At 35.7% G+C, this 21,795-nt stretch overlaps 2 protein-coding genes across 6 annotated transcripts in view; one reads left to right on the top strand and one right to left on the bottom strand.

The window, feature by feature from the left end:
• BCAR3 (BCAR3 adaptor protein, NSP family member) overlaps positions 1 to 4,495 on the top strand; it is a 166,611-nt gene extending 162,116 nt beyond the window's left edge. Inside the window, 2 exon segments of the mRNA XM_043964167.1 lie at positions 791 to 1,003; positions 3,766 to 4,495. Of these exon segments, the coding sequence (XP_043820102.1) occupies positions 791 to 1,003; positions 3,766 to 3,944 (392 nt within the window). The 3' untranslated portion in view covers positions 3,945 to 4,495.
• A 3,064-nt stretch (positions 4,496 to 7,559) lies between these two features.
• The window catches only part of FNBP1L (formin binding protein 1 like), a 112,143-nt gene continuing 97,907 nt past the window's right edge, over positions 7,560 to 21,795 (bottom strand). For 2 of the 5 annotated variants that reach the window (XM_044002747.1, XM_044002751.1), the window contains 6 exons: positions 20,380 to 20,394; positions 17,218 to 17,327; positions 15,746 to 15,878; positions 14,217 to 14,311; positions 12,689 to 12,837; positions 7,560 to 11,534 (listed from right to left, as the gene is read on the bottom strand). In XM_044002747.1, coding sequence (XP_043858682.1) covers positions 11,356 to 11,534; positions 12,689 to 12,837; positions 14,217 to 14,311; positions 15,746 to 15,878; positions 17,218 to 17,327; positions 20,380 to 20,394 — 681 coding nt within the window. In that variant the 3' untranslated portion in view covers positions 7,560 to 11,355. The remainder of the gene's footprint in view (positions 11,535 to 12,688; positions 12,838 to 14,216; positions 14,312 to 15,745; positions 15,879 to 17,217; positions 17,328 to 20,379; positions 20,395 to 21,795) is intronic. The other 3 variants (XM_044002749.1, XM_044002750.1, XM_044002748.1) reach the window with 2 other exon arrangements.

The following is a 21,795-nucleotide window of genomic DNA, read 5'->3' as shown; positions in this document are numbered from 1 at the left end:
ACACACACACACACACCCTTCCCCACCCAAGCATGAGAATTTATAATTTCTTAACTCTCTCAGGGTCTCAGGGCATTGAGTTAAAAGCTTGACAACCAGAACTGGCAAAGGCTTATCTGTAGAGATTATTGGTTTGGGAAGGCTATTTCTCAGGAATGACATAATTTCATGGAATTTTTAGTGGTTTAAATAAATAAACAAACAAACCCTGGCTACTTTGTATATCATATAATCTTAGGGTTGGAAGGAACCCCCAAAGCCATATTTATTGTTGAACCCCATGCCTAAACAAGAATCCCCTCCTTACCTTCTCCCATTCTCTAAGAATCACCACCACTTTTGCTTTATCAGAGGCAGCCAAGCAGCTCAGTGGATGGAGGGCTTGGCCTGGAATCAAGAAGACCTGAGAACAAATCAGGCCTCAGATACTTAATAGCTATGTGACTGGGCAAGTCACTTAATTCCCTTTGATTCAGTTTCCTTTTCTGTAAAATGGAGATCAAAACAGCACTTATCTCTAAGTTGAGATGATATCTGTAAAACATTTAGCATAGCACCTGGCACACAGTAGGCACTATATAAATGCCTATTCCTTTTCCCTTTCCTTCATCCAGCCTTAGCTTAAAGAGCCCCACTTGGGGTGAACCTATGACTTTTCTAGGCAGCCCATTCCACCGCCACTGATCAAAACCTGCTCAAAATCCCAGTCATTTTCCTGTGCCTGTCTCACCTGTCTTGTTCCTTGGTCCTCGTGGAGAGTTATACCCACAGACTCCCATTTGTTTTCCAGAGACGGTGTGTGTTCCCCAAAACAAGGTAACAGTCCCACTGCTTATGCCTCTAGTGACCTTGATGGAGCGGCAGGTAGTCACTTTTGAAGGGACAGACATGTGGGAAAAAAATGATCAAAGCTGTGAAATTATGTTGAGCCATCTAGAAACGGCCCGATTCATAGCCCAGGCTGCAGACACATACCGAGCAAATGCGGAGAGGATCCTAGAAGGTAAGCAGATGTGTCTTTGAGCTGTTGCTGCATCAGTCTATCATCATTGCTGCTAATACAAAGTAAAATTATTGCAAAATGTGCAATCCTTGCTGATTGTCTTGGTGAATGAAAAGTAGACAAGGTGAAAGCATGAAAATTCAGCTTTTTCATAAATACTTATTTTCCACTTGAAAATGACATTAGGTATTATTGATTACTGTATATTCTAAACTGGATTAACCAGCCTGTGTATTTACCACTTTCTTATTTCTCCCTCCATTCCTTGATTTCATTAGTGGCTTTACAGCAGAATAAAAGGAGGGGAAGTTTAAAATTTATCATCAGTTTAATAATTGTTCCTATTTCTGATAAGGGATTTGATCAAATAAGATGGATCCCCACATAATAAATTTTGGACTAGATGGTCACTGATATATCTTCCAACTCTTAACTCATCTGTAAAATGGAAACCAACAATAAGGCTGTTGTGAGGAAAGTGCTTTACAAACTTTAGAATGCTAAGCAGGTGTGAACTGTTGCCATCTGGGGATTTAATTTATGCTGTCTTCTTCCATGAGCATGTATAAAATTCCTGTCTTTAGATTATAAACTGAGGAATGGGTGACTAATAGATTTCTGTGAGTATAGCAGTAACTGATCTTTATAAAAAACAATCCAACAATAGCTTTAATAAATCCTTCCCTCAGATACATGTCCCAGTCAGCCTTCCATTTTCCTCTTCCTCATTTTAGAATTTTTGAATCTATCAAAGGTTCAGTTTGATTAGTGGGACCACAAATCCTATGACCTAGAACCTAATTCCTTTCACCTTAAAAGTGAAGGGGCATGGGACTGGGAAGGATTAGATGTCACTATTCAAGGACTAGGCAACACATACCATTCCACCCCTGAAAGCAGGTGAGTAGTGGCACTCAACAGAAGCACATGGAAGCTATTACATTAAAGTGTGTTAATAACTCTATGGCATAAAGAACATAAATTCAGAACTGGAAAAATACCTTAGAAGTTATTTAATGCAAACCCCTGATCTTATCATTGGGGAAATTGAAGTCCAGAAGACTTTCTGATAGTCACGCAAGTACGTAATAAGTAGTGGATCTGAACTCACCTTCTGACTCCAAAGGCAGTGCTCTTTCCACTGCACCAAATTGTTTTTATATTTAAAAAATCTTTTAGGATGGTTGAACACCTTTCTCCAACTAAGTGCAAAATGTTCAGGGAACACAGGTCTCTAGTACTTAAATTAACAGCAGGAAGCTCCCCACTACTGGTAACGTTGAAGAAGAGGTTGGATAACTCTACGTCAGATAAGTCACAGAACGGACAAAAAAAGAGACTGCTCTTTACTAAGCTTCTTTCAATTCCAAGACTGAGAAAATTAACGTGTAGAACAGTCAGCAGCTCCAACATTAAGTACTGTGTCTATCAAGCTCTTGCTTAGACTGGCTTCCCTCCTCGAGTCCCCAGTATGGTGACCCAGCTGGGTCTCTGTGACCTTAAATATCCTTGTTTTCCTGGAGCATTATTCTCCCCCCCTGCCTTCTAGGTAAAACATCTCTCCCTGACATTTTTATCTTTGCTTCATCTTGTGTCTAACATACCAAGGCCTATCATGTTCCTCATTTTTTTCTAATAAGCTGACCTGACATGGGATCATGTTCCATCTAGCTAGCCCCTGTTCCTCCAGAACTTTCTGGAACCCTTCTCTTCATACGTACGTACGTACGTACACACACACACACACACACACACACACACATATCTATTATCCATCTATATTCTATTCAACCAACTGTATTACATAAAGGGAAAGTTTTCAAATCTTTTCATACATGCTAACCTGACCATTCTTTTCTTAACTTCTTGGGAAGTGTCACCAGGAGCTGTGCTTCACCCCATGCTAGTTTTAATCAGTGCTTTGAAACAAGTCATAGACGCCATGCTTATTAAATTGGCAGATAACCGGACCAAAAGAGAGAGCCAACATATTAGATATGATAGTCAGAATCCAGAAAGATCTAGACTGAAGACACCATTGGATTGAATCTAACAGGATGAAAGGAATACATGTAAACAACTCTATTGAAAGTTATCAAAATTTTTTTGGCTTTTTTTGGGGGGGGGCAGGGCAATGAGGGTTAAATGACTTGCCCAAGGTCACACAGCTAGTGTCAAGTGTCTGAGGCCGGATTTAAACTCAGGTCCTTCTGAATCCAGGGCTAGTGCTTTATCCACTGTGCCACCTAGCTGCCCCAAATTATTTTTTTAAATGAGTTTATGGATGCCCCATTTAGGGACTTTGGGACTAGATGGACACAGATATCCCAACTCTGAAGTCCTGTAGTTCAATTCATTTTGACAATCTTGAACCTCCCCCCTTTTGCTAAGTGATGACAATTTCTAAATCAAAGAAAATGTCCAGGGTAAATAGATCCTTGGAAAAAAATGGAGAGGATCAATAACTTGGGCCCATTAACCAACCGTGGTATCATTTTGCAAAATTCCCATCATGTGCTTTCCTTGGAAGATGTTAAATAGTGCTTACTCAGCTCTTACTACAGGTTCAGCCTGCTATAAATTTGGTCCAAACCTCTTTAGCTGGATCAGTAACAGTGACCACTGTTTTCCATTTCTGACAATTCAGAAGATTTTTAAAGTGGAGTTAATGTTTTGTCATTTCACATAAACAAGTTTTGAATTTTAGCTCTATACTATGGGGTTCAGTTATCACATCGCTCTTTTTCTTTTTCTCTTATTAGGTTTTCAGGCAGATGAAGAGATGAATGAAATCTTCAAGACTGAATTTCAGATGAGATTGCTATGGGGAAGCAAAGGAGCACAAGTCAATCAAACTGAGAGATATGAGAAGTTCAACCAGATTTTAACTGCACTCTCAAGAAAATTGGAACCTCCTCCTGTGAAGCATGCAGAGCTCTGAAGTCTTCAAAGAACCATAAGATATTATTTTGACCGTATCTGATTTCCTCTTTGGGAAAGTTTATCATTTGATAAAACAATTAAGTACAAATGTGACATTTAAAAAACCTTTAGTATCCACAGGATATTTGAAAATGTAAATTGCACAGTGCACATTTATTTATGAATTGTTAAAAATTACTACTGATTTTTAAATGAATCATAATTTATTAATGAAACTGTTGCTAATGGTTTGTTAGTCAACTTTAAGAAAATACCTTGTGGGGTAGGGTTAGCTGATCTCATTTGATCAGATTTAACTCTTAAAGTAACTGCATTTGACCACTTGCAGTAATTTCAGTTCCCACAGGATAACATAACAGAAGTGTAAATAGAGAAACAAGTTAAGAACAGCATGAAACATTTCGCAAGGTATCAGTTGTATGATATTCTTTAAATAAAAACGAAAACTGTGTAAATAGTCATGAATAAAAATCTATCTTTATGTGAACGTCTAGTCTCGTAATATCAAAATTAAATTATTCACGGTGGTAATAAAATACATTTGACTTACTTGGTCAAGGAACGGTTTTCTTTAATGCTGTTAGTTAAATTAAATGTTTGCTTACTGCTATGCAAGGCTATCTTTTCTTCACATTCAGTGACACTCACCTGGCTTAGTGTATGTACTTGCATACATATATCTATATGTCTCTATGTACAGTAAAAATCATCTTTAGAGGATGCCTGGTTCTTAAGATCTTTTCTTCCATTGAATATATGGCCTAGAGCATTATTCTCCTCCCCTCCCTTCTACACAGAACATCTTTCCCTGACATTTTTACCTTTGCTTCATTTCATGCATTCCCCTGCCCCCCACCCCAACACACACAAGACCACCAAAGTACAAGCAGACTGGTGGATTGAATGCAAGTGGAGACAGGGAAAGTCCCAAAGAAGTCAAATTGGTGGGAGTTAAGGTGTGGTCACTGTATTTCTTAGCTCACTGAAATATGGGTGGACAACTTCTCCATTCCCTATTAGTGTGGCAGAGACCAGTGCGTGCCACTGGAGTACTACCTTCCCCTTCCAGGAGGGAAAAGAAGAAAACAGGCACTTAAGTGCTTACTATGTGCCAGCTCCTGTACCAAGTACTGGGGATGAAAATGCAAGCAAAAAGGCAGTCTCTGCCCTCAAAGGAGCTCACCTTCTTATGGTGAAAACAATACACAGATGGGACCTGAAAAACAGTTGAAGGGCCAGGGAAGAGCCAGAAGATGAATGGCAGCACGACCTAGGGCCCTTCCTAAAACGGAGGATGGTATCCAACAGCTTAACTAACTCCTCCCGAGTTAAATGATCATAAACTGGCTACTATGACAGTGGACGCAATACTACAATCCACTCTACCTGCCACCCTACAATATACTAACACTATCCGTGATGTAGTGTAGTAGTAGACTATTGTCTCGTCCACGCTGTACTGTAGCATAAAATGACATGTTCTATTAGACTGAAGTATAAATTAGACAATTGTTTATACTGTGGTGTTGGGTATAAGCATACCTATATGTGTGCATGTTCTATACACACACACACACACAAACACTACAGCATACACTATACAATGTATATAGCATAGTATACACTGTAGTCTACACCATAATATAGTATAGACTAGTCTATAGTATATCATAAATAGTACATGCCCATCCAGAGACCAGTGTATATGAGGGAGGCCCAGCATCCAAGAAAAAGGAATAACAAGTTTCTTCAGCTCAGAAAGGGAAAGGTGTTCTCTCATATAGAGTTGGCGCCTTGGTGAGGTTGTAATGACAGCTCCACGCTGATCGGCCCATGAAGTCTGGGCATTACAGAGGCAACACAGTCGGTGTCATTATGCTGTCTGTCCACTTCTATCCCTGGGAGAAATCTAGCCCTTCTTTTCTCATGGCTCTGCCTATGGCTACTTAGAAATATGCCTGGGACACTGACAGTTGAGGGTCTGCTGAGGGTTCCCTGCGAATCAAAATCAGTGATAGACGGCTGCCTTCTACCCACAGAGACGAATGACCAACCAGTGTACCATACCACACCACAGCAGAGTCTAGGGACAGTATGATGCTATACGGTATAGGAATATATTTTAACTTCTTACCGTTCAGAAAAGATGTGATTATACTATGCTAGCCATAATCTTATATGTGAATATGGCAAATCTTCAGAACTGGTTTTCTCCAGTTGCCTAGATTAGGAAAGTCAAATAAGTAAGTAATGGTTACAGATACAGAACAATAAAAAAGCAATAGGGTCCATGCATCTCATTACTGTAGCACAGAGATACTTTCTGGTTGTAGCAGTAGGATTTATTTATAAAACCTCTGATGTTCCAGTATGGTCACAGAAATGTGCTATGAAAGGAGAAAGAGGGCTGTGATTGTAAACATAAAGTCAAGAGTGTTCCCTCGGGACTAAGCCTAAAATCACGGGCTGACCTATCACGGGTATACCAGGAGAAAACACCTTTAGCTCTGTTTGATTTTAGGTAAGTCATGAATAACCTTTTTGGAATAGCCAAATAAAGTTTGCAAAAGAGTTCCATGCAACATAATTCATATATCCTAGACAGGATCAGAATCGACCAGAAGGTGAACCTTCCTGTTGCAAAAGGAAATAATTGCACATTGAGGCAAATGGGGCAATTTAGTGAGTTTTTACATTTTGAAAAAAACATTCACCTTGAAATTTGATATGCCTTCCTTATTCTATCTTTTGTACATCTTTTATAAACCAGCTTTGAGAGCTCCTTATGGATCCAAAATGATTTCTTTTGGATATTCCCCCTCATCATCTTTCCCTCATTCTTTCTCATATGTATTATTTCCCAGTGAATGAATAGTCCATTTCATTTTTGGTTAGTCCCAACACACATGAACCATATTACCAAAACACAGTTTAGATATTTGACTGTGTTGAATTCTTAGCTAATTTCCTTCCAGGATTCCTTGAGAGTATGAACAGCAGAGCAGAAGATACCTAGTAGTAGTGAGATGGTGCGATCAGACTTGGATATTGGAATTATGTGCCTGTAAGATGACCCTAGAGCTTAGGGTTGTTTTGATGGTACATAAGGAAGCAATCTGAGACCCAATGCTATATAATAGAAAAGCTTTTAAAGTTTCATTTTCAGAAAAAATGTCTTTCTTTGGTGGTGACCTTGAGAAAAACAGCTAAAAGGCAAGGGGTGGGGGAGACAACACACTACCCCTCTGGTTCCTTATTTGGAATTCTTCCTTGTGACTTTAAATCTACAGTAAGAAAAAAATACCAAATCTTCAACTTATTCGACAAAGGCTCCCAGGATCATTATAGATTCAGAACTGGGTCTGACCACAGAGTCGGCTTAGTCCAGCCCCCTCACTTTACAGATGAGGAAATTACAGTGCAAGGCTAAGAGAGGTTAAGCCCAAGAGACAAGTTCTGAACCCAAGTCTTCAGACTGCAGTCCATGATTGTTCTGCTGTACCCTGTTGTCTCCTATACCTGAATATCAAGTCAGTTCTGAACACCTGCCTAAACCTTTCATTCATAGAGGGGACTTAGAGAGGAAGAAAAGACATCACACGATACACCTGACTGACCATGAAAAGACTGTTTATTCCATGAAAATATTCTCAACAGAGAACACTATTTTAAACAAAGCATTTACCATTAAGAAATCAACATGTGCACAAAAGGAGTAAAAATTACTGAAAAAATTGAAGATCTCTTTAAGACAATTCACATGTTCCAATTTGTAGAATGATTTTAACTAGCTGTGCAAGTACAAATGTCTTTCCTATATGTAATAAACCCATATACAGGTTGCACTATCCCACATGAAGGGACTTGTTCCCAAAGGAAGCAAATCCTGCTTTTAGAAAAACAAACAGTAGCTTGGAAAGAACAGTTAGTCCTTACAAGGAAGTCTTAAACTTTGACCTGTTGGCTGCTAGCCAGGCAAACACAAGAACTCCAGGCCTCATACACAAGAACTCCAGGCCTCATACGAAAGACAAACAGCCAGATCACATTTCTTTCCACTGCTAACCTTTAAAATGGGGGGGAAAAGCACTAGATTTCAAAAACTACATTGTGTAGTCTGTCCGTATTGAGTAATGTCACATCATATAAATAACCCTGTATACAATATCCAAAATCTAAACTTGATAGTTTCATACCCCAAAGGTAATAACATGGTCATCTGTAATAGTGGCATATTCATTGTAATAAAGGAATCAACTTCCACACAATAGTCACTCAGCTTTAGTTTTACTGGTAGTACAAGTCAAATAACACTGGAAACAAAGGTCTTTTAAAAGGAGTCACAAGGCTTCTAAAATATTGCTTAAAATCCAATGAAACACAGACCATTTCACATTCTCTTTCTCCCTCAAACAGCAAAGAACGGAGTTAATGAAGCACTGAGTGGTACAAGTATTTCCCTTCCCCTACTTCACTATTACTCTAGTAAATCAGGTATGATGTAAGCCATCAACAGAATCACAAATGGGAAGCAAGACAATATAAGCAATAGGGGCAATGCAGACAACTCTATTTACACGTATAAACATATTGAAATTGTCATTTTACAAGTAAAAGTGCACATAAATCATTACAAAGTTCCACTCAAATTTAAACTGGTTCAAAACGAAAGCATCACTTGAGAACAGACTATCATTATAGTAATTTGGTGGTAGCTTCATTACCCCAAATTAAAAGACAATTGCGGGAGGGGGTAGTTTCATACAAATTCTATTAAAAACATTTAGTAAAGTAAAATGGACGGATACACGTCTTGTATTCTGATGCATAAATGTGAAGAGATGCACCATCATATGTAGAAGCACTCTAGAAGACACGTACCACGGTTCCTTCTGCAGCTGTCGCAGCACTGGGGAGAGTTAAAGGAGGTCATACCAAGCCGATACATAAAGCCCTTTGTGGGATACTGTAGTGGTAGTGTTGGCAATCAACAGATTTAGGCACTCTAGTTTAAGGCAGTATTTGAACGGCAAGCAGCTGACTTTTGAAAAAGAGTCATTTGTCTTGCGATGGTGAGTATCTTCTGTGTTACTTTGCCAGGATTTCAGTGCTCACTATAGGTTCTTCTCAGAATGAGGTGTTGGAGATGGATCACATTTCAAAGAGTTCTTTTGACTATGTTGTAGGCTAGAGCAGAGATGTTTTCTTTTTCTAATCACCAAAAATACTTAGGGTCCACAGACCACTTCTTCATAATGCCAAAACTGGACTATGACGATGGTTGCAATGAATGGGGACATTATAGCAGCATACATGAACACTGGGATGAAAACATTAGTGCTGGAGAGGTTTTACAAAATAGTGGTTTTCATTACAAATGTAAAACAAAACACAAGCATTGAAAACAAGAGGTTATAAAGACATGCCTGACACAAATCTAGTCCAATCATTCTAGACATGCAACAGGATGTTAGGCGAGCCTGGAGGCGGAACAGGCAGACACTGACAAATGGCATGGGGCTAACAAACAGCCAATTAAAACAGGGCCTGGATGAAAGACAGTCCTACTGGGACAACTGTAACAAGTGAAACAAATGGGAAATCATCACTGCAGTTTTTCTGACTTTAACAAAGAGAGTGAAACAAATGGAAAACGGTGGACAAGGTTGTTTTGGCCTTTTTCTAATAGAGAATTCTGAAGCAGAATTGTGAGAATTTGTAATATCATGATTTTTAAAAAACAATGCATGGAAATGAGGTTAGTGAAAATAATAATGTATGCCTGCATGCACTCATGCAATTTGCTTTTCTCTCTCTCTCTCTCTCTCTTTAAGCCTGCCAACTCTACTACCCTCCCCCCCAGAGCAGCTGCATGTAACCTCCTTCCACATCTCGCCCATTTTCTCAGAAACCCTCTTCAGGAACCTGCAGTCCAGGAGGAAAAAGAAAAGAACATAATTACTGAAGACCTTTGGAAAGACAGAAGGAGGTGTTCAGTTGAGTGCCTGTCCCAAACGTCCCCTAGCGAGTCCCGCGGCCGCAAGTCCTTTGTGAGTTTCGATCCACATGGACTATGGCACAGCCCCTTTCCCAGCCGCCTTACTCCATTCTCTCTGCAAAGAGCTAACTCCATCCAAAGAGCCTTCCTTACTGATGAGAACTGGTCCTTCTGAGAAATATTTGTTTGACTTGAACTGGACAAAAGATGTGCCTTCTTACTCATAAGGGATGCCTTACTCGGGGACCATAAATGTATATTTATTGTGATTAAATCAGAATTCAGTCCGCGGAGCACTGTTTTTGGTTTTTTTGGTCATTGTTTAGGTTTTCTTTTTGTTTTTTTGTTTGTTTTTTTTTTGTGGGGCAATGAGGGTTAAGTGACTTGCCCAAGGTCACACAGCCAGTAAGAGTCAAGTGTCTGAGGCCGCATTTGAACTCAGGTCCTCCTGAATCCAGGGCCTGTGCTTTATCCACTGCACCACCTAGCTGCCCCCATTGTTTAGTTTTTAAAACAAAGTACCAACTATATTTGCATTAAAAAATTCCAATTCCAACTTATTTGAAACCTGTGTCTTCCTACTTAATGGGTTCTTAGATGTTAACCCATGAAAAGAGATATTCTCCAAAAAAGTATTTTCAAGATGAGCAATGCAAGGATAAGATGAATGTTGAAATATATACATTACTGAAAATTACTAGAAATTCAGAAAACATTTCCTAGTCAGGAAACACACAAAGTGACTAGGTCAAATTACTTTGTAAAATTTTTAAACATACTACCCATGTAGGCAATAGGGTTCTTTTCCTTTAAAACAACTTTTCATCTTTAGAAGACTAATGTTACAAAATATTTAGAAAACAAAAAGAAAATTAGGCATTTTTCTTTGGCCAAGTTCATCAGCTATTAGTAAATTGTCTTTCTGGGAACTGTCACTTTACCTTACATTGCTAAAAAGAGATAATTACTACAGTTTTATGAATATGCTTTTTAGAATTCCCAAGTAGTATTATTTTCTCATTGCTATTTTATCTTATCTGTTTTCTGAAGCAGGGATAATAAAAAGCTTTAAGTCTACAGGAACCTTTTCAATGAGTAAGATGCTATGATTGGTCAAACAGAAAACCACAAATCTTTCAAGTGGATTGATATAGGACATAAGGCCAACCGCAGTGATTAAACCCCAAAGAATTTTGCTCAAATTAGAAAATAAACACAAAAAGAACATTTTCCTTTCACAACATTCACAACTCTTAATTAAGCATTAAGCCTGAGCTAAGCTCACATGGTGAACAATAAACCTTAGATGCCCTTTATGAAATGTTTCCTAACAGTTTTCATCCCACTGAATGTGTGTATGTAGAGTTCTCTTTCCTGGGGAACGTACGGTACGAAGCTGCCTGGTTAGAGTTTAGATATAAGTTACTGCACCTTTACTGTTTTTCTCTAGAGTCACATCTATGTAAGATGTCGGCACATAGCCTTCTTCTCCATTCTGCCGCCGTGCTCTCGTCCATCCATCTCCTTTGTCCTCTTCAATGATGTAGAGAACTTCACCTTCTTTCATGGCCAGAGTGCCTTCATTATGCCCTAAGACAAGAGTTGTTGGAGCTTAGATATGATTTATGCTAAATGATCCCTTTGATTAATATCTGCAAAGTACAAGTAACCCTTAACAACAAATAAATAATAAAATAATAAAAATTTAAGTGTCTATGAAACCTATAATAAAAACTTCTGTTTTAATAAATCCTATTTTTCCACTTTTGAGTCAAATTATTTCAGATTGTGTCAGGATAGTGAATGGTATTTGAAAAAAGTACTTAGAGAGAAAAGCAGAAGAGTTAAAGAAAATTGCAGAAGGCAGCAAGAAAAACAGGTATAAATACTGATGTTGGCAGCAGGAATATATGCAACAAGGCATCTGCTCGGCTATCATCCCAATGACTTGGCTAGTTCCTCCATCCCTTCACCATTCCTACCTGCTACCTGGTGACTGGGAAGCAGGTAATGTCCTTGCTGCTGCTGCTGCCAATACTACTTCTGCAGCTGCTGTTACTAGGACTACTACTGGGATTACTACTAGTCTAGTACTACTGGTATAACTACTATTACTAGGACTAAGACTACGACTGCTGCTGCTGCTATTACTACTAGGGTCAATACAGGTTCCTTGGGAACAAGGAGGATGTTTAGACATTAAGACTAAAATCCCCTTCCAACCTTACATCACAGCAAGATTTTAACTTAGTTGGCTACCTTTCTAGCCCTCTAGCTGAAAATGAGGAAGAGAAAACGGTCTGAAGCCAGGTCCACCAAGCCTTCCCTCCAAATCCTTGATAGCATTTTCTCTTAAACAACAAGTAGGGACAAGAGTGTGTCAAGGGCTTCCAGTTATGCCATCTCTCCTAATTTTAGAGCAGAAATGCAAAGGAAACTGAAAACCAGGATTGGGGCAAGCAGCCAGCCTATGAAGAATAGGTTAGACTTTACAAAGGACCCGGAGCTAACTGCTAACTTTACACTGTCCTGAAAGCCAACAAACTTCAGCTTTGTCATGCTGCATCCTATATGGAAGAGAGAGAAAATGCTCATCATCTAGAAAATAAATAATTAAAAAGTCATGGCAGTGAAATTACGATGCTCTCATAATTTAAGTTAGTAAATGATTCATCTAACTGTACAAGTTGATTAAACCCCAAACAACCAATTTTATCAAATATAATACATCAAATTAATCATACCATCAAAAGGATAAATAGCTTTACAGTGTCCAATAGCAGGTAAGGGATCATCATCTTCAAATTCATCATCAAACTCATTAGGGTGACTATGCTGTTGTGGTGGTCCTCGGACTTCCTGGTTTGCATCATCTGTATAACTTCCTTCAGGGCTAAAAGACAAATGAAAATAAATCTCATCAAGTCTATTATACATAGACTGGTTTTCAGAAAATCAACTTCAGGGATCTCCCCAGTATCACAGTATTGTGTTCAATACCAATCTCAAACTTCCCAAGGAAAATTTATTTTCTCAGAAAGTACAGCACACAAATTACTCAGTACAGGTATCCACTGAACCTCTCAGAAAGAAAAAAAAATAGGTTTTAACTTTGGGTCTGTGAACTTTTTCAAGAAAAATATTGTGATAAATGTATTTTAATATAATTGGGTTCCATTTTTATCCTATGCAGTTTATTTTATGCATTTTAAATTAAAAATATCATTCTGAGAAGGGATCCACAGGCTTCATTGGAAGGTATCTATGACACAATGAAAGGTTATGAACTCCTGGTCTAGAAGGAAAATGCAAGAAGAGTCAACTCATTATTTATGTTAATGGAAGAACACTATGGTATGAATAATTCAAACTAGCAGACATTTTTAAAAGGATTTGTTTTTTTACTTTTAAATGCATTAGGATGATGTTTAAAAAGGTTGAAATTTCCAATCATATTTTGCCAAAAATTCATGCTGACTAAGCCTTCAGTTAGGCCAAAGTCCACAAGATTAAATACATACCCATCAATGTTTTGGTAGGTCTAGGAGACAGACCCTTACATGGCCTGGGGATTCTTACAGTTTTAGATTTTTCCTGGTGTAACACACTAGAGCAAGAGAAAATCCATTTTCAGGTTCTCTCTCTCCCTTCCCTCATGATAAAATAACAGCTTAATTCCTTTGAGGGAAAAGTACTTCACAAAAGCTTGAAAATCTGTTCAGTCCTATGACATGCTAGAAGTTGCAGAACCACAGTAATATCCCTAGTGAACACGCTAGTTCCCACCTAACTTCACTCCTTCAGAGAATCATACCAAGACCACTCTTCTATTATTTGCCCCTTGATTTTAACACCTGGAGCATAAGAAGGTTGTGTTTGGGGATCCCATGACCTGAAACCTGACAAGAATTGTTCTTTCTCCAAACTGAGGATATTGACAGTCCAAGAGACCAGAATGTGACATCATGTTTCACTAGCAGGTACATCAAATGATAAATTCCACTAAGGTTATTTAAGACAAATTCAGTTTTCTGTTTTGTCAATTCTAAAGCTCAAAATTTCCTGAATTTATTGGACTTAGGACAAGGGAGAATTGTCTTTATGACAAAGCTGCTGAAGACAAGAGTACTCTGAGTGCCATTTATTTGAAAAGCTAAGACAGTCAACTCAGGAAACAAATCCCAGATAAATTGTTACTAGGAATTCTCGGGAAAAGGGAGAGGGAGAAAAGGTTTAAGGCCTAAAAGATGCATGTTGAAATAAAACAATGACCTTTCTCTTCCTTGTGTTACCAGATGATTTATGTCACTGCTGTGTCTTCTGTCTCCTCTCCCACCTGTTTTACCTTCAACTTCAGAAAGCCAGGCCTTCAGAGGAAAATGAATAAAACAAGGGAAGTGAACAAGTATCATGGAAAAACAATAAACCTCGAGGTATAAACAGGCTTTTAAACTATGAAAGCTTAAATGAACCTAAGTTATTTCTTAGTTATTCAGTTCTAAGAGAAAAGCACACTGTCCTTAATTGAGTTCTTCACATCGACATTATTTCTGGTCCAATGTTTCATAAGTGTAGGGAACTTCTGGTTCTGGAAATTCACCACTGCAGACTGGTAACTTGTCTCTCTAATAAATTACAGTTTTAAAGAAGTGTGTGGGAGCAGCTAGGTGGCACAGTGGATAGAGCACCATCCCTGGATTCAGGAGGACCTGAGTTCAAATCTAGCCTCAGACATTTGACACTTACTAGCTGTGTAACCTTGGGCAAGTCACTTAACCCTCATTGCCCCACAAAAAAAGAAAGAAAAAAAGAAAGAAAGAAAGAAGTGTGTGAAGAATGGAAAAGTGAAGGGACTTTACCACAGACACACAGAGAGTCTGAGTAAGAGACAAGACTTGAACCTAAATCTTTTGAGCTCCAAGGACAACTCTTTATCCACTAAGTCATAACTCCTCTCACATCAAACATCATGAGTAATAATATCAATTCATATTTATATAAGGCTTTACAATTTAATAAAGGACTCTGACAAAATATTTCACTGAATCATCAAAACAATATTGTGATAAGAAGTAATAGGATTATAAAATGCCTATCTCACAGGGTTCTTTTAGGATCAAATCATGTACTTGATTTGATGTCAACCTTAAAGGACTATATCATCAACATTATCTCTGTTTTACAGATGAGAAGACTAAGGAGTCCAGAGAAGTTCAATGATTTATTCAAGTTCTTACAACTAGTAATTGGCAAAGCAAGGAATATTTTAAGTTTGGTGTCCTTTCTACTCATGAGAAAATATCTTTAAAAAAAACACTACACAACACACCCATATATTTGTACATTTAAAATATTAATCAACCTCAACTAGAGGCAGTTCAGTGGAACAGTGGACAGAGAGCTGGGCCTCAAGTCAGGAAGACCTGAGTTCAATTCCAGCCTCACTCATATACTGGTGGTGTGACTCTAGGCAAGTCACTGAGGCTGTCCCAATTTCCTCATCTGTATAAATGGGAATGATAATAGCATCCACCTTCTGAGGTTTCTGTGAGGATCAAATGACATGATATTTGAAAACCACTTAGCACTGTGCTTGGCACAGGAAGTAGTTGCTATATAAATGTTAGCTGCTGCTATTATTATTAAAAAACTTTTCATTAAAACATTCATCTCAATAATTACATATCATAATAAAACTTTATTAATCATATACATTTTCAAATGATTTAAATAAAATTTATGGTGAAAACATTCTGTCACATAGTTATTTACACTTTATAAAAACAGTCTAATAGATTCACCTCATTCTTATGTATTTCCATACGTAGTCGGTCAATGTTATTCATGGTCTCAGCTAGTTTGGGCTGCAAACTGCAAGGATCCCCCATTTGTGGATTTTTCTCATAAACATCTTTCATTTTGTTGAGTGCATCTCTACAACACAGAAGAAAATTAGTTACATATACAATAAAACTAATAACTTTCACACTTTCAAAGGTTTCCAGTTTATAAAAATCAATCAACCAGGCACACATTCTACCTGGCACCTTTGGACTTACATATGACCTGATCACAAACATAACCATAACTCTTAATTTAATTAAGTCAAATATTTAATTTTCTCATTAAAGTTTACCCTATATAAAATAAATTATAAAGATAGGTGATCCTTTTGCTGTTAAATTTTTTTGAAAGTTTAAGATATTAAATGGTAGAATTCTCTCTATTTTTAAAAAATGAAAATATATATGATCTGATTTAAGTGAAACAAGGATGAAAATAAATGACACCCCATTCCTTAAGTCTCTTCTATGCTAAATGGTCTACATGTGTCTTCAGAAAGGATCTGTAAATTATTTTGAACTTTATAATCATCTTCAGAAATTTATTAATAGTGAGCTAGTGATATTGCAGCTTCTTGTTTCTAGTGTTTATTTGGTAGTAAAAATAAGGGTTCTGGTGCATAACCAAATTAGGAACATAGTTCCAATTATTTTTTCAGGTGGTATTCATAAATTATATCATTTTATTGTTGAATTTATTAACAACCTACACCCTAAATTTTTGTGACTTTTCCTCGAGAATTTTCAGATAAACTCAATTTTATAAATTATTCTATATTTTCTAGCAAATGTTTGTTTGTTTCTTGCTTCAAAAAAAATCTTATAATAAACCATTTTCAATGCAATTAGTTGCAGTACTAATATAAAACTATAAACAAACTATAGTTTATACCCATTTTCCCTGGTTTAGTTTCAGCAGAAATGGGTCATAGTGTCTCTTTATAATATAAATGTAAGGTTTATAAGAAGTCACTTTGTATCTTATCTTCAATCTTTCGTTTCAAACAACATAATTATATGCTCAGATCACCTCAGACATTTATATTTATGTACTAAAATCAAGTCTATTGTTTTAATGAATCTATTCTTTAAAATGGATAGAGTTATTGTCCAGGTTACCTGGAAAAAAATGAAAGATATAATACTGACTGGTAATAAATGTCAAACCGTATTCAAAGAGATTACTTATTTCTTTCTTTTTAAAAATTTTTTACCCATGACACGGCAACCTCCCAAATTGATAGTTTTAAAAATACAAGTATTTAATTTATTATAAAGTTTGAGGGTATGTTCTGTTCTCAAAATAATTACATTCAAGAAACTACTGATTAAAAAAGAAGCAGTGATAATTTCTCATGTCACATCTAAAGATATATTCATTCAAAACAGATTTTGCAAGTAACAATATTGCATAATTCAACAAAAAATACTTTTGGTCTGATTCTTTTTGTAGTTCTCTGTTAAGTTCATCAATCCGCTGCTGCAGTTTTTTACGTCTCTGTTCTGGGGGTAGATGACTGAAATCTTCTAATGCTGGACCCTGAAATGAAGAGACTATGTCATTACTAAACACATTTTCTGGAGATTTCATCTGACTCTAAGCATACCTGTAGTTACCAAAACACTTCAGTCTGATATCAGGAGAAGAGGCATTTCTTTTAAAACACACATTAATTAAAAAAAAATACAGGACAAAAAATCTGCAAGACGAAATTTGGAACAAATTACTCTAAAACACAACAAAGCAGAAAATAACTTTTAAATATTTAAGCTTACCCGTAATACACATATTGAAAAAAATTTTGACTTTGGTCATTCTTTTCATCTTAGAATAGAAAAACAGCAGATAAAGGAAACTTGCAATAACAAGCCATTTTTTCAGTCTATACAAGGTAACTTGAAGACTGGATTGCATTAAAATGATTAATCCTTACTGCATCATGACCAACAAAATAGAAACGTGACATTTCTCATCTACAGAAAGATTTGTTTATAGTTTAATCACATTTCCATGTTAAACCCAATGCCATATTACTTAAGTAAAAATGTCAAATTTAAAATAGGAATATAATGAATATTAATACAGTGAATTACTTGTTTAAATGTGTTCAGTTGTGTTCGACTCTTCCTGACCCCATTTGGGGTTTTCATGGCAGAGATACTGGAGTAGTTTGCCATTTCCTTCTCCAGTTCATCTTACAGATGAGGAAAATGAAGCAAACAGGATTAAGTGACTTTCCCAAGGTCACACAGCTAGTGTATCTGAGGCCAGATTTGAACTCACGGACTAGTCTTCCTGACTCCAGTCCCAGTGCTCTATTCACTGTGCCACCTAGTTCTCCAGTGAATTACTTACCTTGCACTAAAAACTCATGTTGTCCAATGTGTGAAACATTTGAATACCTGCATGGTTTGTGGATAAGCATATCTACCTATTTCTTATAATCAAAGATCTAAAAATAGCCAAATTAAAAACAGAACTACCTATTAAGCAAAAAACAAGTAAAAATTAAATTAACTACTGCTATGTTCAATACTCCATTGGGCAATAACAATAATAAATGAAAGTCTCATGAGAGTAGGAATCATGTATTATCTAAATTTTTTATTTTTCCCAGCAGTGTTCTTCACCAAATTGGTCCTTAACAAATATTTGCCATTGATTATGTTGTGTGACCAAATAAAAAACCTAATTTGCCTAACCAACAGAAATCTAATCCAAAACTCTTTAGTAAGAATGATATTTAGGATTTATTTTTAAGGATAATAATGAAAAATGCAAGGCAAAGGGGAAGAGAATGTTGGCAACATCACTCAAAATAAGCACTTGTATAAAATTACAAAATTCAGGTAAAGTTACCAGTCTAAGTAAAATGTAAGTTTATTTTTTAAACTTTCAGCTGTATTAATTATACAGCATAACTGATGGAATTATGATATTATGGATTCTATTTTCTCATCATTAATCGTTCAACTACTTAAAGATTTCATATCATTTATTTTTCAGATGTTGACGGCTCTTATTAATCTAACAAATTTTTCTTACAAATACTATGTTCTAAAAACAGTGACTGAACAGGACCGGTTTTATAACACTATTGGAATATGCATACGCAATTGGACATTCTGTACATGTGTCAATTATATACATATTAAGTAACCCAATGTGTGCCAGCTCTATAACACATGCTATGTTACATCTATCTCTAGAAAAATGAAAGCATAGACTTTGATGATGAGCTTTAACAAATCATTTTGGTTTCCAAATTGGTGCAAAATGAAACTATTCCAAAAGGCATTCTTTTTTTTTTTCTCAATTTTTTCCCTTATTTTCTCAGTTCAGTGTACCTCCGAAGAGAACTGAATATAAAGGACCCTACCCATATACTCAATTCTTATTGATATCATATGTAATCACATAACAGGAATAGTGATATTAACAGGATATATCTACTCAAAACATTGACTAAAGTAAATGAATGCAGGAGCTCCTCACATAAGTATTCCTTTTTTTAATTCTAGCATTTAATGATCAACGTCAGTTGTATTAATTTTAAGCTCAGGTTTTGAAAAACTATGGTGATGACTGCTCTCAAAGGTAAAGCCTTTCATTATCTTATATCATTTTAAAATGAGAAATTATATGTTACTTTTCTTAGACATTTCATTTTCTATTTCCTATAGGTATGTTATTCAAATTTTCACTTAGTCCTTAGGAAATTTTATTTCAAAATCCATACTAGCAAAACAGTTATTTTTTTTCTGATCTCTTTTATTGACCATTACCATCAAACTGTTTATAGCCTTGTTGCAGGTGAAGTAATGGAAGTCATTTGAAACATTTAACCATCACCCCTGGTCCACAGAGGCTTCAAGAGAGAGAAAATCAAGTCTAAAAGTATGTTTTATTCCTTAATGTAGTGAAACTGTTTGGCTTCTAAATAATTTCTAAGTCATATTCATAGTATATATAGCTCTATTATTTTGTTCTGAGTTGATATCCATATTCAACTATAGGAAGAAACATTCTGAAGTCAAATATAAATAATTCAAGTCTGTCTTCCATTCAAATAATAAAGCAACTAGCACAAATTTTCCAAAATTAAATTAGTTGAGTAGAAATAATTTTTTCTTAGAAAATCTTATTCTTATATTGTACGAATTTTAAATCAAATGTAAATGCTTTGTGGTTCAGAAAATTTTTTAAATGAAAATAGCTTTTCATTTGTTTCTGCTAGCTTCCCTTTTTCATAAAATTTAGAAAATATGTTCACAATGTGAATATCTAAAAGTATAATCATAATGTTGTTTTCTTCTACATGAAATCCACCCCAAATTTTTATTAAAGCAAATTAAGCAGCCAATTAATTCGGGCTTAGAGTTAGTGTTCTGTTTTTAAAACTCTAGCATTGAGTGTTAAGTGAGGGACACCAGGTTACATGGAATGTAGATTAAATCATAAAAATAAAAAACAGATACAAGTTGACAGTGTAGGATATAGTTTACAATTAATTTTGAATTATTCAAATACAAATGACTCTAAGAGATTACTTAATAGTAATACAGTATATAGATCAGCTCATAAGGCTTACCATCTTCACCGACCACTGAACAGTTCAATTGAAAATAAAAAGAAATGGCAAATTATTCACATGCAACCATAAGATGTAATAACCTAGAGCTGCATATTTTCCACAAAATTTAAAGTAAATTATACACTGTTTTATGATCTGAACAAATTTTCCAGAAAAACAATTTCAAGCACATTTTTGGAAAATAAGTCACTGACAATAGAAGCATACATACAATGACAATGGGCAGATATTTTGTGATTTTAACTGATTAAAATTCAAGATTAAAGATAATGTGTTCAAATTAGCCTAATAGTAACCACTCATTTCTGCAAAGAATTCCTTTACATGAACCAAGAATGACACATAGATATTTGAAAATATGCAGAATTATGCTAGGATATTAATAGAAATCATAAAAATGCCACCAAATCCTGATTTTTACAATATTTACCACAGGCAGCAAAACAGAATTTGAGCTTACAAAGTTCACAAATAAGATTAATGTTAAAATTTAAATCTAATAAGTATGGAGGAAAATATATATACAAGCAATACATAAATAAAGGAATGGATATTTCTCTTTTCATTTTGGTATGTATTAATACAAAGAAAAAAACTTTGCTTTTTTGGGAAAAAGTATGTCCCCTTTTTTAAAGGAAATTCCTATGTTTTATTCATAACATTAATAAATTTAAACAACATAATTTTCCAATTTTAGAAAATGAAAACTACTTTGAAAAAGACTAGTTTCCCTATGTAGTAGAGCTGCCATCATTGTGAAAAAGCCTCAAAACAGGTTTTATTTAGTCCATTGAGAGAGTATATCTTTTTGTATTACATACAAACGGATTAGTGGTAGGCTGAAACTGCTACTCTGTTATACTAAAGGTACACAGATCTGAGATCCTTGTCACATACTAGTCTTTAAATATTTGAGTTTGCAGAGAAAATTTTATTTTTCACTGATTTAATTTTCTAAATCCTAAATTTAGAAGACAAAAAGTGAAATGTTTCTATGGATGAATTTTAACAAGTATCTAACAAAAATATCTACCCATTTATCTATGATGAATTGATTGAATGTATAAATGTTTTATGATTATACAGAGGATGACATTTGCTATCATGGTCCTTTCAAATAAATCTAGACAAAATGCTTAGAATACTTTTTAGACTGCTAGAGATGGGAATAAACAAATATCAGTCTGTATTTGTTATGACATTGCTGGAAATAATTCATGGGGATGCAGGAAGCATGGCTAAAATAATGTATTTCAATTGTCTGGGTCTTCTTAAAATGTTTCCTAGAATAAAATTACATATAGGACAAGAAAACAAAACATGCAATGTATCTGATTTATTTATCTTACATAACAATTTGGGGCAAAAATTTCTTTTTAAATTAAATCATGGCTCTTCACACATAGTTGATAT

Source organism: Dromiciops gliroides, chromosome 4, assembly GCF_019393635.1.
Source record: "Dromiciops gliroides isolate mDroGli1 chromosome 4, mDroGli1.pri, whole genome shotgun sequence".
In the NCBI taxonomy this organism is placed as follows: Eukaryota; Metazoa; Chordata; class Mammalia; order Microbiotheria; family Microbiotheriidae; genus Dromiciops; species Dromiciops gliroides.
This window is presented reverse-complemented; position numbering and strand designations above follow the sequence as displayed.